This window comes from Oryctolagus cuniculus, chromosome 17 (genome assembly GCF_051225735.1).
Source record: "Oryctolagus cuniculus isolate XC-2025 breed Fujian yellow rabbit chromosome 17, ASM5122573v1, whole genome shotgun sequence".
Lineage (NCBI taxonomy): Eukaryota > Metazoa > Chordata > Mammalia > Lagomorpha > Leporidae > Oryctolagus > Oryctolagus cuniculus.
In genome coordinates, this window is record NC_142883.1 from 42,176,328 (window position 1) to 42,189,669 (window position 13,342).

Sequence of the window (13,342 nt, forward strand, 5' to 3'; positions counted from 1 at the left end):
AGCTCTCAGTGAACAAAACAGCAAAACATTCACACCCAAATAGAGCTTACTGTTTAGTCACATCCCCATTCTTACTGTTAACACAGGGCTCAGAGGTGTTTTTTTTTTAAAGTTATTTTATTTATTTGAAAGAGCTACAGAGAGAGAGAGAGAGAGAGAGAGAGAGAGATAGAGATATCTTCCATCAGCTGGTACACTCCCCCAAGTGGCCACAATGGCTGGGCCTGGGCCAGGTCAGAGCCAGGAGCCTCATCTCGGTCTCCCAGGTGGGAGCAGGGGCCCAAGCACTTGGGCCATCCTCTGCTGCTTTTTCAGGCCATTAGCAGAGAGTTGCATCAAAAGTGGAGCAGCTGGAACTCCAACTGGCGCCCACATGGGATCCTGGCACTACAGGTGGTGGCTTAACCTGTTGTGCCACACCACCAGTCCCCAGCTCAGAGGTTTCACCATTTCAAAAACTTTCCATCTTTGTTATATGTCCACGATTTTCTTCCACTTCCTTCACGTCTTAACAGCTGATCCATTCAAGAAGTCAGGAAACCAAGCAAACCTTTGTCTCAGTTCTGAGACCAGTGCCGGTACAATGTGAAAGGAAAACGAGAGGACGGTGCGGGGGCGGGTCATGGTTAACTGTTCATTCTATTCCCCCTTCCTAAATCCTGCAGAGGATCAAGGTGCTAATGGGAATGTCGAAATAAACAGGTCGAGCAAGAACTCCTGCTTTGGCTTTACATAATCTTCCAGAAGTTAAAAAGAGCTGAGCCAGGTAGTTAGGATAGATTTAGTAACTGCACCAGCAACATTGCTTCCAAGTTAGGTGGCCTGAAGATCGTCTCAGAACGGCTGAGACACTTGGGCGATGGTTTAAGGGGTCTCAAACTTTTCTGTACCAAAATTCCCCCGTGTTTGTGTTTGACCTGGCCCACATAGGTAGGAGAATTATTTAAACAACAACGGCTCTCTCCATTTTAAAATCAATCACCCAATGAGAGATTCCAGTTGGCACGTGAACATCCAGTGTTGTCACAACGGTTTGCTAAATCCAGAGGAAGGGTGAGTCTGTGTAGCCAGTTCAGTCTTAGCGCCCCTACGATTTTTCACGACTTCGGGAAATGCTGATAGGCTGTAGTGACAGCATGTCTTCCCTATTTGCGTTTGCTTTTGGTGTTGGGAAGTGAGGATGTGGTACGGGGGCATGACAAAAATAAAATCCCGCAGAAAATGCATTTAACGTCCCTGTCAGGGAACCGCTCTGCGCCCGGCGGCGCGCGCCTCCAGCCCCGCCCGCAGGCCAGCCGGGTTCCTCCTGCAGTCCCACAGTCAGCCACAAGGAGGTGACAGCGGCCACAGAAGCCGAGGCGGCCTCCCCGGCGGCGGAGGGGCGGAAGCGGAAGAGGCGGGACGCGGGCAGCACGCTACGTCCGTACGTGCTGGCGTCAAGGCCGGCTCTCGCGACGTGAAGCCGGAGCCCAGCTGCAGGCGCGTTGGAGGTGTAGAGCGTCCCTGCGGCGTGGTGAAGTGCTGGCTCCATGGCGGAGATAATTCAGGAACGCATAGAAGATCGTATTCCCGAGTTGGAGCAGCTGGAACGCGTTGGGCTGTTCAGTCACGCGGAGATAAAGTGAGAGCGGGCTCGGGAGGAGGAAGAGCGGTGGCAGGCCGGGAGGCGGTTGGGACGCGTGTGTGGCGGGGGCTGGGCTGGGGACACGAGTCGTTTGTTTTGCTGAAGCGCAGAAGCCAGGTGCCCACCGTTAGCGTCGCATCTGCTGCAAGGTGGTGTCCGTCCTGGCATCCACCAGGCGTACTGACAGCCCTGGGTGGAGCCCGGCGTTGGGCTGTGAGGGTGCCCGTCCAGAGCTGACGGGGCACCTGTGGTGCGTGGTCGGCGAGACAAGTTCAGCATTCCGATTGCAGGGTGAGGTGATGCCTGGAGAGGCGCTGCGGATGGGCACCGCTTAATTCATTTCACGTGCTGCCCCGGCGCCTAGCCGCCGCTCCTGGTGCGTGGTTGGCAGTCGGCAGTTCGTGCCAGTTAGTTGCATTCAATAGTTTTTAGTATGTCTTCTGGGACTGTGGTCTGTGATGACTGTGAACGTGCGGTGTGGCTGTGGGAGCCTCAAAGTAAACATTGGTTAAGGAGCAACATAGATGTTATCATCGCTGAAGATAATGGACTTGGATTCTTTCCATTAAGTTTCTTTTTTAAAAAGATTTATTTACTTGAGAGAACAACAGAGAGAGGGAGAGTAGACAGATCTTCCATATGCTGGGTCACTCTCCAAATGTGTGCAACAGCCCGTGCTGGCCCAGGCTGAAGCCGGGAGCCCCAGACTCCCTCCAGCTCTCCCATGTGCACGGCAGGGGCCTAAGCACTTGACCCATCAAGTGCCGTCTGCCATGGTGCACATTAGCAGGAAGCTGGAAGTGGGGGTTCCGGGGCTGCTTATGGGACCCTGGCATCCCAAGCAGCAGGTTAACCTGTGCCACTACACCCTCACCTTGCATTAAATTCCAGTATACACATTGTGTGTTAACTCTTAGCTTAGAGAGGTTACTCTTTTTTTTTTTTTTTGGACAGGCAGAGTGGACAGAGAGAGAGAGAGAGACAGAGAGAAAGGTCTTCCTTTGCCATTGGTTCACCCTCCAATGGCCGCCGCGGCCGGCGCACCTTGCTGATCCGAAGCCAGGAGCCAGGTGCTTCTCCTGGTCTCCCATGGGGTACAGGGCCCAAGCACTTGGGCCATCCTCCACTGCACTCCCTGGCCACAGCAGAGAGCTGGCCTGGAAGAGGGGCAGCGGGGACAGAATCCGGCGCCCCGACCGGGACTAGAACCCGGTGTGCCGGCGCTGCAAGGCGGAGGATTAGCCTCGTGAGCCGCGGCGCCGGCTAGAGAGAGGTTACTCTTCTCTAAAGCCTTTGTAGTAATAAGCTTTCTTAGGTAAGGACAGATGTAGATTTTTATTTTTAAGAATTCATGAATTAAGATCTCAGATTTTTCCAAAGAGACTTGATAATTAAAATTCAAGTAACATGAATTTGGAAGGAAATGAATCCTTATGAATGTGATATAGAAATATGTTAACTATTTGACATTTACTTGCTGGTAGGAATCTCAGTGGTCCTGGCAGTTAAGATGGTTATCCTGAAAGTTTGAAAATACATCCTGATGCCCTTAAGTAGGGGCTAAGGTGGTGCCACAGGGGTTAAGCTGCTGCTTGTGAGCCAGCATTCCATATCAGAGTGCTAGTTAGAATCCCAGCTCCCCGCTAATGCACCTGGGAAGGCAACAGAAGGTGGACCAGGTGCTTGGACACCAGCCGCTCATGTGGAACACTGGGATGGAGTTACTGGCTCCTGGCTTCGGTCTGGTCCAGTGTCTGTGGCCATTTGGGGGAGTGAACCAGAAGTTGGAAGGTCTCTCTGTGTTGTCTAACTCTGCTTTTCAAATAAATATATAAATCTTTTAAAAAACCTCACAGAAGGGGCTAGTGCTGTGTTGTAGTGGGCTGATCCTCCACCTGTAGTGCCAGCATCCCATATGGGCACTGGTTTGTGTTTTGGATGCTCCTCTTCCAATCCGGCTCTCTGCTTATGGCGTAGGAAAACAATAGAAGATAGCTCAAGTGCTTGGGCCCCTGCACCTACATGGGAGACCCTGAGGAAGTTCCTGGCTTCGGATTGGTCCAGCTCTATTTTCGGCTGTCTGGGGAGCGAACCAGCAGATGGAAGACCTTTCTCTCTGTTTCTCCCTCTCTGTGACTCTGCCTCTCAAATAAATCTTTTTTTTTTTTTTTTTTTTTAAAGATTTATTTATTTGAAAGGCAGTTACAGAGAAACAGAGGCAGATAGTGAGAGTGTTCCTCCATCTTTTGGTTCACTCCCCACATGGCTGCAATGGCTGTAGCTGCACTAATCCAAAGGCAGGAACCAGGAGCCTCTTCTGGGTCTCCCACATGGGTGCAACCACTTGGGCTATCCTCCACCACTTTCCCAGGTCGTGGCAGAGAGCTGAATCGGAAGTAGAGCAGCCAGCACTTGAACCGGCGCCCATATGGGATGCTGGCACCACAGGCAGTGGCTTTACCCACTATGCCATGGTGCTGGCCCCATAAATAAAATCTTAAAAATTTTATTAAAAATGTTTTAATTTTTTAATTAAAAATCTTAAAAGAACTCACAGAAGTTATCATGTGCAAGCATATCTGCTTGTGAAAGAATTGTGTTTTATAAAGATGATTCAAAATGAATGAAGAATGGTATGGGGGAGGGAGTGGGAGGTGGGCTGTTTGGGGTGGGAGGGTGGGTATGAGGGGAAGAACCGCTATAATCCAAAAGTTGTACTTATGAAATGTATATTTATGAAATAAAAGCTTTCTGTAAAAAAACATAATTGTATTTTTAAAAAAGATTTTATTAATCTATTTGAAAGGCAGAGTTGGAGAGAAGGTGGGAGAGAGAGATCTGTCCTCCTGTTCATTTTCCACATGGCCACAAAGGCCAGGGTCTAGGCCAAGCCGAAGCCAGGAGCTTCATCTAGGTCTCCCACATGGGTGGCAGAGGCCCAAGCACTTGGCCTGCTTTCCCAGGTGCGTTAGCAGGGAGAGGGATCAGGAGTGAAGCAGCCAGAGCTTGCACTGATGGCCATAGCAGATGCTGTTGTTGTAGGTGGTGGCTTCACCCGCTATGCCGTAGCACAGCCCTGATAATCGTATTTGGGAGAGAGCTTTTTAAGCTCTCCAAGTGTTAAGAGTTTAAATGACTTTCTCCTCAGGGCTATCATTAAGAAGGCTTCTGATCTGGAATATAAAATACAGCGAAGAACCCTTTTCAAGGAGGACTTTATCAATTATGTTCAAGTAAGTGAATAATTTCATTGCTTTTTACTTTAAAAATTTTATGCTTTTAAATTTGAAATCAGTTGTAGAATGGTGAGCTTAGTATCAGCTTTCTACAGAATTTCAGAATTATTGATGAGACAGTTTTGAACCAGACTAAAGGGTCATTGGGAATTGTCTTGCCCATTAAGGCTTTAGACCTTGACAAACTACATTTTTGTCTCTGTCTTGTTCTCCCCACTCCCTTTATATTCTTATGGGGTTAGTAGGTCAGAGACTGCTAGAGATACAGTATGTATCAGAATGTTATCAAGAATTTTGCCACTTAAGGAGCAAGATAAAGGTGTTTTAATTTGATGATAGCAGATGGTTTGGAAAGTTAATATTTGTGTGTCTGTAAATCTGTCAACTTGCATTTTGAGGATTTACTTAATTTATAAGTCAGAATTACAGAGAGAAAGGAAGAGATGGTAGAGGGGAGGGGAGAAAGATCTTCCAACCAGTGGTTCACTTTCCAAGAGGCTGCAATTGCCGGAGCTGGCCCAGGCTGAAGCCAGGAGCAAGGAACTTCTTCCAGGTCTCTCATGTGGGTGCAGGGGCCCAAGCACTTGGGCCATCTTCTACTGCTTTCGCAGGCCACTAGCAGGGAGCTGGATCAGAAGTGGAATAGCCGGGACTCGAAACAGTGTGCATATGGGATGCCAGGGTTGTAGACAGCAGTTTAACCTGCTGTGCCACAGTGCTGGCCCTGATTCTTGTATTTTGTAAATGGATGGAAAGTTTGAAGATAAATGTGTAAGTTGGATCAGTTTTCAGGTGGGAGAGAATAGGTAATGTGTTGGGTGACAGACCAGGATTCAAAAAGAGCCAATAACAAGATGAGATATTTGTAAGACAAAGTTTTTTCTTTCTTTTTTTTTTTTTTTTTTTTTTTTTTGACAGGCAGAGTGGACAGTGAGAGAGAGAGAGACAGAGAGAAAGGTCTTCCTTTGCCGTTGGTTCACCCTCCAATGGCTGCCGCGGCCCGCGCGCTGCGGCTGGCGCACCGTGCTGATCCGATGGCAGGAGCCAGGAGCCAGGAGCCAGGTGCTTTTCCTGGTCTCCCATGGGGTGCAGGGCCCAAGCACCTGGGCCATCCTCCACTGCACTCCCTGGCCACAGCAGAGAGCTGGCCTGGAAGAGGGGCAACCGGGACAGAATCCGGCGCCCCAACCGGGACTAGAACCTGGTGTGCTGGCGCCGCTAGGCGGAGGATTAGCCTAGTGAGCCACGGCGCTGGCACCGTAAGACAAAGTTTTGAGCTTAGATTAAGAAAAGTAATGAACTCTCCATGAGACTGACGAAGAATATTGTTTTTGGGAGAGGTCTTAAGCCTCATTATAGATTTCTAATCAAAGTAAGCCAACAACAGATCATGTTAAAAATACACTTTAACTATATCAACCAAAGTAGAGTGATAAATTGCAGAGGACATTGGAAATAGTAGGCACTTATAAAATGTTGACTTGAGAAAACATGTTTTGCACTTGTCAGTCCACATTTAGGGCATTGTGTTAGGTTTAAGACTTCATTACGGGGCTGCCACTGTGGTGTAGCAGGAAAGCCGCCATCTGCAGTATCAGCATCCCATATAGGGGCAGATTCGAGTCCTGGCTGCTCCATTTCCAATCCAGTTCTCCGTTATGGCCTGGGAAAGCAGTAGAAGATGGCCCAAGTCCTTGGGCCCCTGCACCCACGTGGGAGACCCGGAGGAGGCTCCTGGCTCCTGGCTTCAGATCGGCGGAGCTCTGGCTGTTGCGGCCATCTGGGGAGTGAACCAGCGGAGACACCTCTCTCTGCCTCTGCCTCTCTGTAACTGTCTATTCAAGTAAATAAATAAACATTTAAAAAAAACCTGCTTTACTTCATTGTTATTTTTTTAGAAAAAAATTTTTAAAGCTTTATTTATTTGAAAGCCACAGTTAGAGAGAGATTGATTCTACCCACTGTTTCACTCCTCAGTTAGTTACAATGGCCAAGGCTAGGCCAGGCTGAAGCCAAAGAGCCAGGAGCTTCATCCAGTTCTCCCATGTGGGCCATCTTCCGTTGCTTTCCCTGGCTCATTAGCAGGGAATTGGGTCAGAAGTGGAGCAGCTGGGATTCAAACTGGTGCCCATATAGGTGCTGATGTTTCAGGAGACAGCTTAAACTGCTATGCCACAACACCAGCCCCTACTTATTTAAAAAAGTTTAAAGTTTATTTTCATCTACTTGAAAGGCAGAGTGAGTGAGTGAGAGAGAGAAAGAGAGAGAGAGATCTGCCATCTGCTGGTTCACTCCACACATGCCTGCAACAGCCAGGACTGGGCCAAGCCAAAGCCAGGAATCCAGAACTCCATGTGTGGCAGGGGCCCAAGCACTGAAGTCATCATCCACTGCATTCCCAGATGCACTAGCAGGTAGCTGGGTCTGAAGTGAAGTAGCTCTAATACAGGATGTGGGCAGCAGAAGCGGTGGCTTAACCTGTAGTACCACACCTGTCCCAAAGCCACATTTTAAGAAGGATGAAGGCCACTGCAATGTAAACCTTTATGTGAGAGGAAGCCCTGAGGGGACTCTAGGCATTTTAACTGGAGGAGACTTAAGAAGTGGTAAATGATTTCACTCTTTAAATATTTGATGAGCTATATGTGGATTATGTTGATTTATTTTAGTATGACTGAAAGAACGAAGTAGATGAAAAAAAGCACACCCACACTTACATATACATTCTGCCTGCCTGCACACAGCTATATAAACTTGCTCTGAGGGACAAGTGGCATTTTATTTATTTGAAAGGCAGAGTGACAGAGAATGAGAGACAAAGATTTTCCATCTGCTGATTCATTCCCCAAATGCCTGCCACTGCTGGGGCTGGGCTGGGCTGGGCGGGAGCCTGGGACTAGGAACTCCATCCAGTACTCTTATGTAGGTAGTACTGACCCAACTATTTGAACCATTACCTGTATCTGCTCAGGAGTGTGCATTAGCAAGAAGCTGGAATCAGGAGAGGATGCATCCATCCTATCTGGTGTCTTACCATCAGGCCAAACATCTACCCAGTATTAGTGAACATTTTAAAGACTGACATCAGTTCATAATGGGTTCCACCACTTTGGAGAACAATTTGGTAAAATCCCATAAAGTTGAAAATACATGTATCCTATGACCCGGCAATTTCATTAACTCATTCACCTTTAGATACTATCTGTCTGCCATACACATGACACTGATGCAGCCTAATAGGGAATGGGAAAAAAAAATTTTTTTTAATTTATTTGACAGAGTTATAGACAGTGAGAGAGACAGAGAGAAAGGTCTTCCTTCCTTTGGTTCATCCCCCAAATGGCCACCATGGATGGTGCTGTGCCGAGCCGAAGCTAGGAGCCAGGTGCCTCCCCCTGGTCTCCCATGCCCAAGCACCTGGGCCATCCTCCACTGCCTTCCCAGGCCACAGCAGAGAGCTGGACTGGAAGAGGAGCAACCAGGACTAGACACCGGCGCCCATATGGGATGCTGGCACTGCAGGCGGAGGATTAACCAAGTGAGCCTTGGTGCCAGCCCCAGAAAAAAAAATTTTTTTAAAGATTTGTTTTATTTATTTGAAGGGCACAGTTAGAGAGAGATAGAGAGGGAGAGGAAAGCTAGGCAAATTGTGTATTCTTTCTTTTTAAACAAATCTCTAACCCGCAACACTGATTCCAGTATGACTGGGTAGAAACTATGGATCAATTTTTTTTTTAGAATTTAGTTTTACTCATGAAAGTCAGAATGACATAGATATCTTTTATCCATTGATTCAGTCCCCAAGTGCCTGCAACAGCTGGAGCTGGGCGAGGCTGAGGCCAGGAGCCAGGGTTTCAACTGAGTCTCCGATGTGCATGGCCGGGACCCCAGTTGCCTCCCACAGTGTACATTAGCAAGAAGCTGCATAGCAAGTGCAGTTGAGACTTCATCCCAGGTATTCTCATATGGGATGTGTAGGTCCCAAGGGATGCCTTAACCCACTGTGCCACAATGCCTGCTTCAGTAAACTACACATTTATAAATGAATTACGAAGCAGTTGAAATGAATGAGAGTGAATGAAGTGTGTCAACAAAGATATATCTAAAGTTATTTTATTTTTTAAAGATTTTATTTGTTTATTTGAAAGGCAGAATTACAGATAGAAGAGAGATCTTCCATCCACTGGTTTACTCTGCAAGCGGCCATAATAGTTAGGGCCAGGCCAGGCCTGAGTCAGGAGCCAGGAGTTTCTTTTGGGTCTCCCACGTGGGTGCAGGGGCCCAAGTACTTGGGCCATCATCTGCTCCTTTCCCAGGCACATTAGCAGGGAGCTGATCTGAGGTGGAGCAGCTGGGACTCATACCAGCTCCTATGTGGCTAAGCCACAGTGCTGGCCCCTTTACTTGATAATTTTAACTAAATCTGGGACCAGCGTTACAGCAAATTCGGCTAAGCCTCCACCTGCAGCATCAGCATCCCATATAGGTGCCAGTTCAAGTCCTGACTGCTCCATTTCCGATGCAGCTCTCTGTTAATGCTCTTGGGCAAGCACCAAAAGACTGCCCAAGCGCTTGGTCCCCTGCCACCCATGTGGAAGACCTGGGTCAAGCTCCTGACTTCGGCTTCGGCCAGTCCTGGCCATTGTGGCCATTTGAAGGGTGAACCAGCAGATGGACCTCTCGCTCTGTCTCTCTGTCTGTCACTCTCTAATTCTAACTGTCTCTAACTTTGAAATAAAATAAAATCTTTTAAGAAAAAATTGGGGGCAAGTGTTGTGATGCCGCCTGCAATATGGGCACCATATGGGCACTAGTTCAAGTCCTGGCTGCTCCACTTCATTTCAGCTCCCTGCTAATGTGCCTGGGAAAGCAGCAGAGGATGGCCCAAGTACTTGGGCCCCTGGACCCTTGTGGGAAACCTGGATGGAGTTCCAGGATCCTTGTTTAGTCCTGGCCTAGCTCCAGCCATTGTGGCCATTTGGCAATGGACCAGCAGAAGGGAAATAACTCTGTCTCTCTCTTTCTCTTTGTGATTGCCTTTAAAATAAATAAATCTTCAAAAAATTTTTTAAACTAAATTTGTTTTCTGTATGAAATTCTATAAATTTTCTCCTTTTTATGTTTCTCTTCAATAGTATGAAATAAATCTATTGGAGCTCATCCAGAGAAGAAGAACAGTAAGTAGATGATTTTCTAGATGTTGGGAAAAAGTACACAGTAAGCATTGTGGCATGTAACTTGAACTTTTGCTTGGGAGGCAATTATTGTGGATAAACTGTGTGGTACAATGTTCATAATGGGTAGTTATAGTTACTTGCTTTCTTTATCTGTACTGTTAAATGATCAGGTAAGAATGCTGCTTTGGATAACCTAAGACTTTTTGATGTCCCCTATTAGCGCATTAAATACTCATTTAAGAGGGATGAAATAGAGAATTCTATTGTACACCGGGTACAAGGAGTCTTCCGACGCGCTTCAGCGAAGTGGAAAGTAAGTGATCAGAGCATCCTTTACTCTATGAGATGTGAGGATCTGTATTATACATGTTAAATGTAGCTTTTTGTTTCTTTTGACAGGCAGAGTTAGACAGTGAGAGAGAGAGAGAGACAGAGAGAAAGGTCTTCCCTTCCTTTGGTTCACCCTCCAAATGGCCCCTATGGCCAGTGCACCGCGCTGATCCGAAGCCAGGAGCCAGGTGCTTCTCCTGGTCTCCCATGGGGTGCAGGGCCCAAGCACTTGGGCCATCCTCCACTGCACTCCTGGGCCACAGCAGAGAGCTGGCCTGGAAGAGGGGCAACCGGCACAGAATCTGGCGCCCCAACCGGGACTAGAACCTGGTGTGCCGGCGCCGCAGGCAGAGGATTATTAACTCCCCACTTGGACGCAATGGCTGGCGCTGTGCTGATCCGAAGCCAGGAGCCAGGAGCTTCTTCTGGGTCTCCCACGTGGATGCAGGGGCCCAAGGGCTTAGGCCATCTTTCACTGCTTTTCCAGGCCACAGCAGAGAGCTGGGTTGGAAGTGGAGCAACTGGGACTTGAACTGCTGCCCATATGGGAGCGCTTTATCCAATACGCCCTAAGATGCATTGTTCTCTGTTATCTTGGGTGCCTGCGTAGTTAAATGATAGTATCATTGCTCAAAACATTTTTTGAGGGGCTGGTGCTGTGGCTTAGCAGGTAAAGCCGCTGCCTGCAGTGCTGGCATCCCATATGGGCGCTGGTTCAAGTCCTGGCTGCTCCACTTCCGATCCAGCTCTCTGTTATGTCTTGGGAAAGCAGTAGATGGCCCAAATGCTTGGACCCTGCACCTGCATGGGAGACCTGGAAGAAGCTCCTGGCTCTTGGCTCCTGGCATTGAATTGGCATAGCTCTGGCCACTGCGGCCAACTGGGGAGTGAACCAGTGGATAGAAGACCTCTATCTCTCTGCCTCTCCTTCTCTCTCTGTGTAACTCTGACTTTCAAATGAATAAATAAATCTTTTTAAAAAAGTTTAAAAAAAAGAAACATTTTTTGAGCCATTTAACAAACCGTTAAGAGAGTTAGTTTCATTCCCTCATAGTTACTCTATAAAAGTAGTGCTGAAAATAACATATTTAATTATTAGGGATCCAAAATTATTTTGGAACTGTTTTGATCTATCTCTAAGTCACAAACACAGAAGACTTGGAGATGGAAAATGAAAAGTTAGATAGGGCAGTATCTCAGTAATTTGATTTTCTTCAGGTTTGGCTTTGGAACTGGACATGTTAAATAGGAAATACTGTGTATTCCTGGGAATGACAATTTTTGGGTTGCTTCACCTGCTGGAGACCATTTAAGAACCGTATCAAGCATATTGGATAGATGACACATTTATCTTGGAACATGAGTGGAAGTTGGGCAGACTTTGAGTTGTCATGGTTGTGAGGTCCAAGGCCTTGATAAGGAAAAGCCTAAGAGGCCTAGGGGTGTGATAGCACATTGGGTCTTTGAAATCTGCCTGTCCATAACAGAATTAATCAATCAGAGGTGCCTTGTATGCACGCATCAAATTCAAGCAGCTAACCACATTACTTTCTTGCAGGATGATGTCCAGCTTTGGCTGTCCTATGTCGTTTTCTGTAAAAAATGGGTGAGTAAAGCGTGTCTTCCCCATCCCCCTCTTCCTGCTGGTCTGCCGTTTGAGCTTGGGCTTCATTACTCAACTCCTTGTTCACTCCAGAGCTGTAGGATTGATGAATGGAACAAGAACTCAAGAGTAGGTGTTTGGCAGCACAGTTAAGATGCCGCTTGGGGCACCTGTATTCCATATCGTATAGTGCCTAGGTTCAAATCTTGTCTCTGCTTTTGATTCTGGCTTCCTGCTGATGCACACCCTGGGAGGCAGTAGGTGATGGCTTAACTACTTGGGTACCTGCCAATCATGAGGCAGACCTGAATTGAATCCCCAGCTCTCGGCTTAGGCCTGGCCCAGCCCTGATTGTGGCAGGTATTTGGGGATTGGACCTTCAGTTGGAAGGTGTCCAACTTCTTTAAAGAAAAAAAAAAAAAAAAAGAGTGGAGAAGAAACCAAGAAGGGAGGCCAGCATTGTGGCATAGTGGGTAAAGCCACTGCTTACAACACTAGAATCCCATGTGGGTACTGGTTAGAGTCCTGGCTGTTCCATTGCCTTTTTTTTTTTTTTTTTTAATTAATTATTGATTTATTTGAAAGGCAGAGTTAGAGAGAGAGAGAGAGAGCGATTCCATCTGCTGATTCACTCCCCAAATGGCTGCAACAGCCAGGGCTGGGCCAGGCTGAAGCCAGGAGCTTCTTCTTGGTCTCCCATGTGGGTACAGGGCCCAGGCACCTGGGCCACCCTCTGCTGTTTTCCCAGGCACATTAGCAGGGAGCTGCATTGGAAGTGGAGTAGCCAGGATTCAACTGTTGCCCACGTGGGATGCTGGTCCTGCAGATGACAGCTTTACCTGTTATACCACAGCACTGGCACCTGCTGTACTTCCTATCCAGCTCTCTACTAATAGCCTGGAAAAGCAGCAGCAGATGACCTAAATGCTTGGTCCCCTGCTACCTCTGTGGGAGACCCCAAAGAGGCTCCTGGCTCCATCCTGATCATTGAGGTCATTTTGGGAGTGAACAACAGCATATGGAAGACCTCTCTTTTTCTCTCTCCTCTCTAACTCTGACTTACAAATGCATAAATACATCTTAGGAAAAAAACACCCAAGAAGGCTGAACTTCAGTATAACATTTGTATGTCTGAATGACTACAAACATAGTTTGTAAATAATTGGAAAAAACTCAGTTTTATACATATTCAGTGACATTAATTTCTTTATTTTAGAGTCTTAGAATCTAAATGTTTGTTTTGTGGTTTAGGTAGAAGAAAATATTTGTGTGTCTACATCTGTTCCTATGTCCCTAGCAATAGCATCTCTTGTCCTGTTGGGTTTTAAAGGTGCGAGGGTGTAGCACATACTACTTAGAGAGAAACATCAGT

The 13,342-nt window shown here is 47.2% G+C and overlaps 1 protein-coding gene across 1 annotated transcript in view; it reads left to right on the plus strand.

Moving 5' to 3' along the window:
* Positions 1-1,398: 1,398 nt before the first annotated feature.
* The window catches only part of UTP6 (UTP6 small subunit processome component), a 40,426-nt gene continuing 28,482 nt past the window's right edge, over positions 1,399-13,342 (plus strand). The window contains exons 1-5 of the mRNA XM_051825453.3: positions 1,399-1,621; positions 4,773-4,857; positions 9,996-10,037; positions 10,258-10,350; positions 11,926-11,973. Coding sequence (XP_051681413.2) covers positions 1,530-1,621; positions 4,773-4,857; positions 9,996-10,037; positions 10,258-10,350; positions 11,926-11,973 — 360 coding nt within the window. The 5' untranslated portion in view covers positions 1,399-1,529. The remainder of the gene's footprint in view (positions 1,622-4,772; positions 4,858-9,995; positions 10,038-10,257; positions 10,351-11,925; positions 11,974-13,342) is intronic.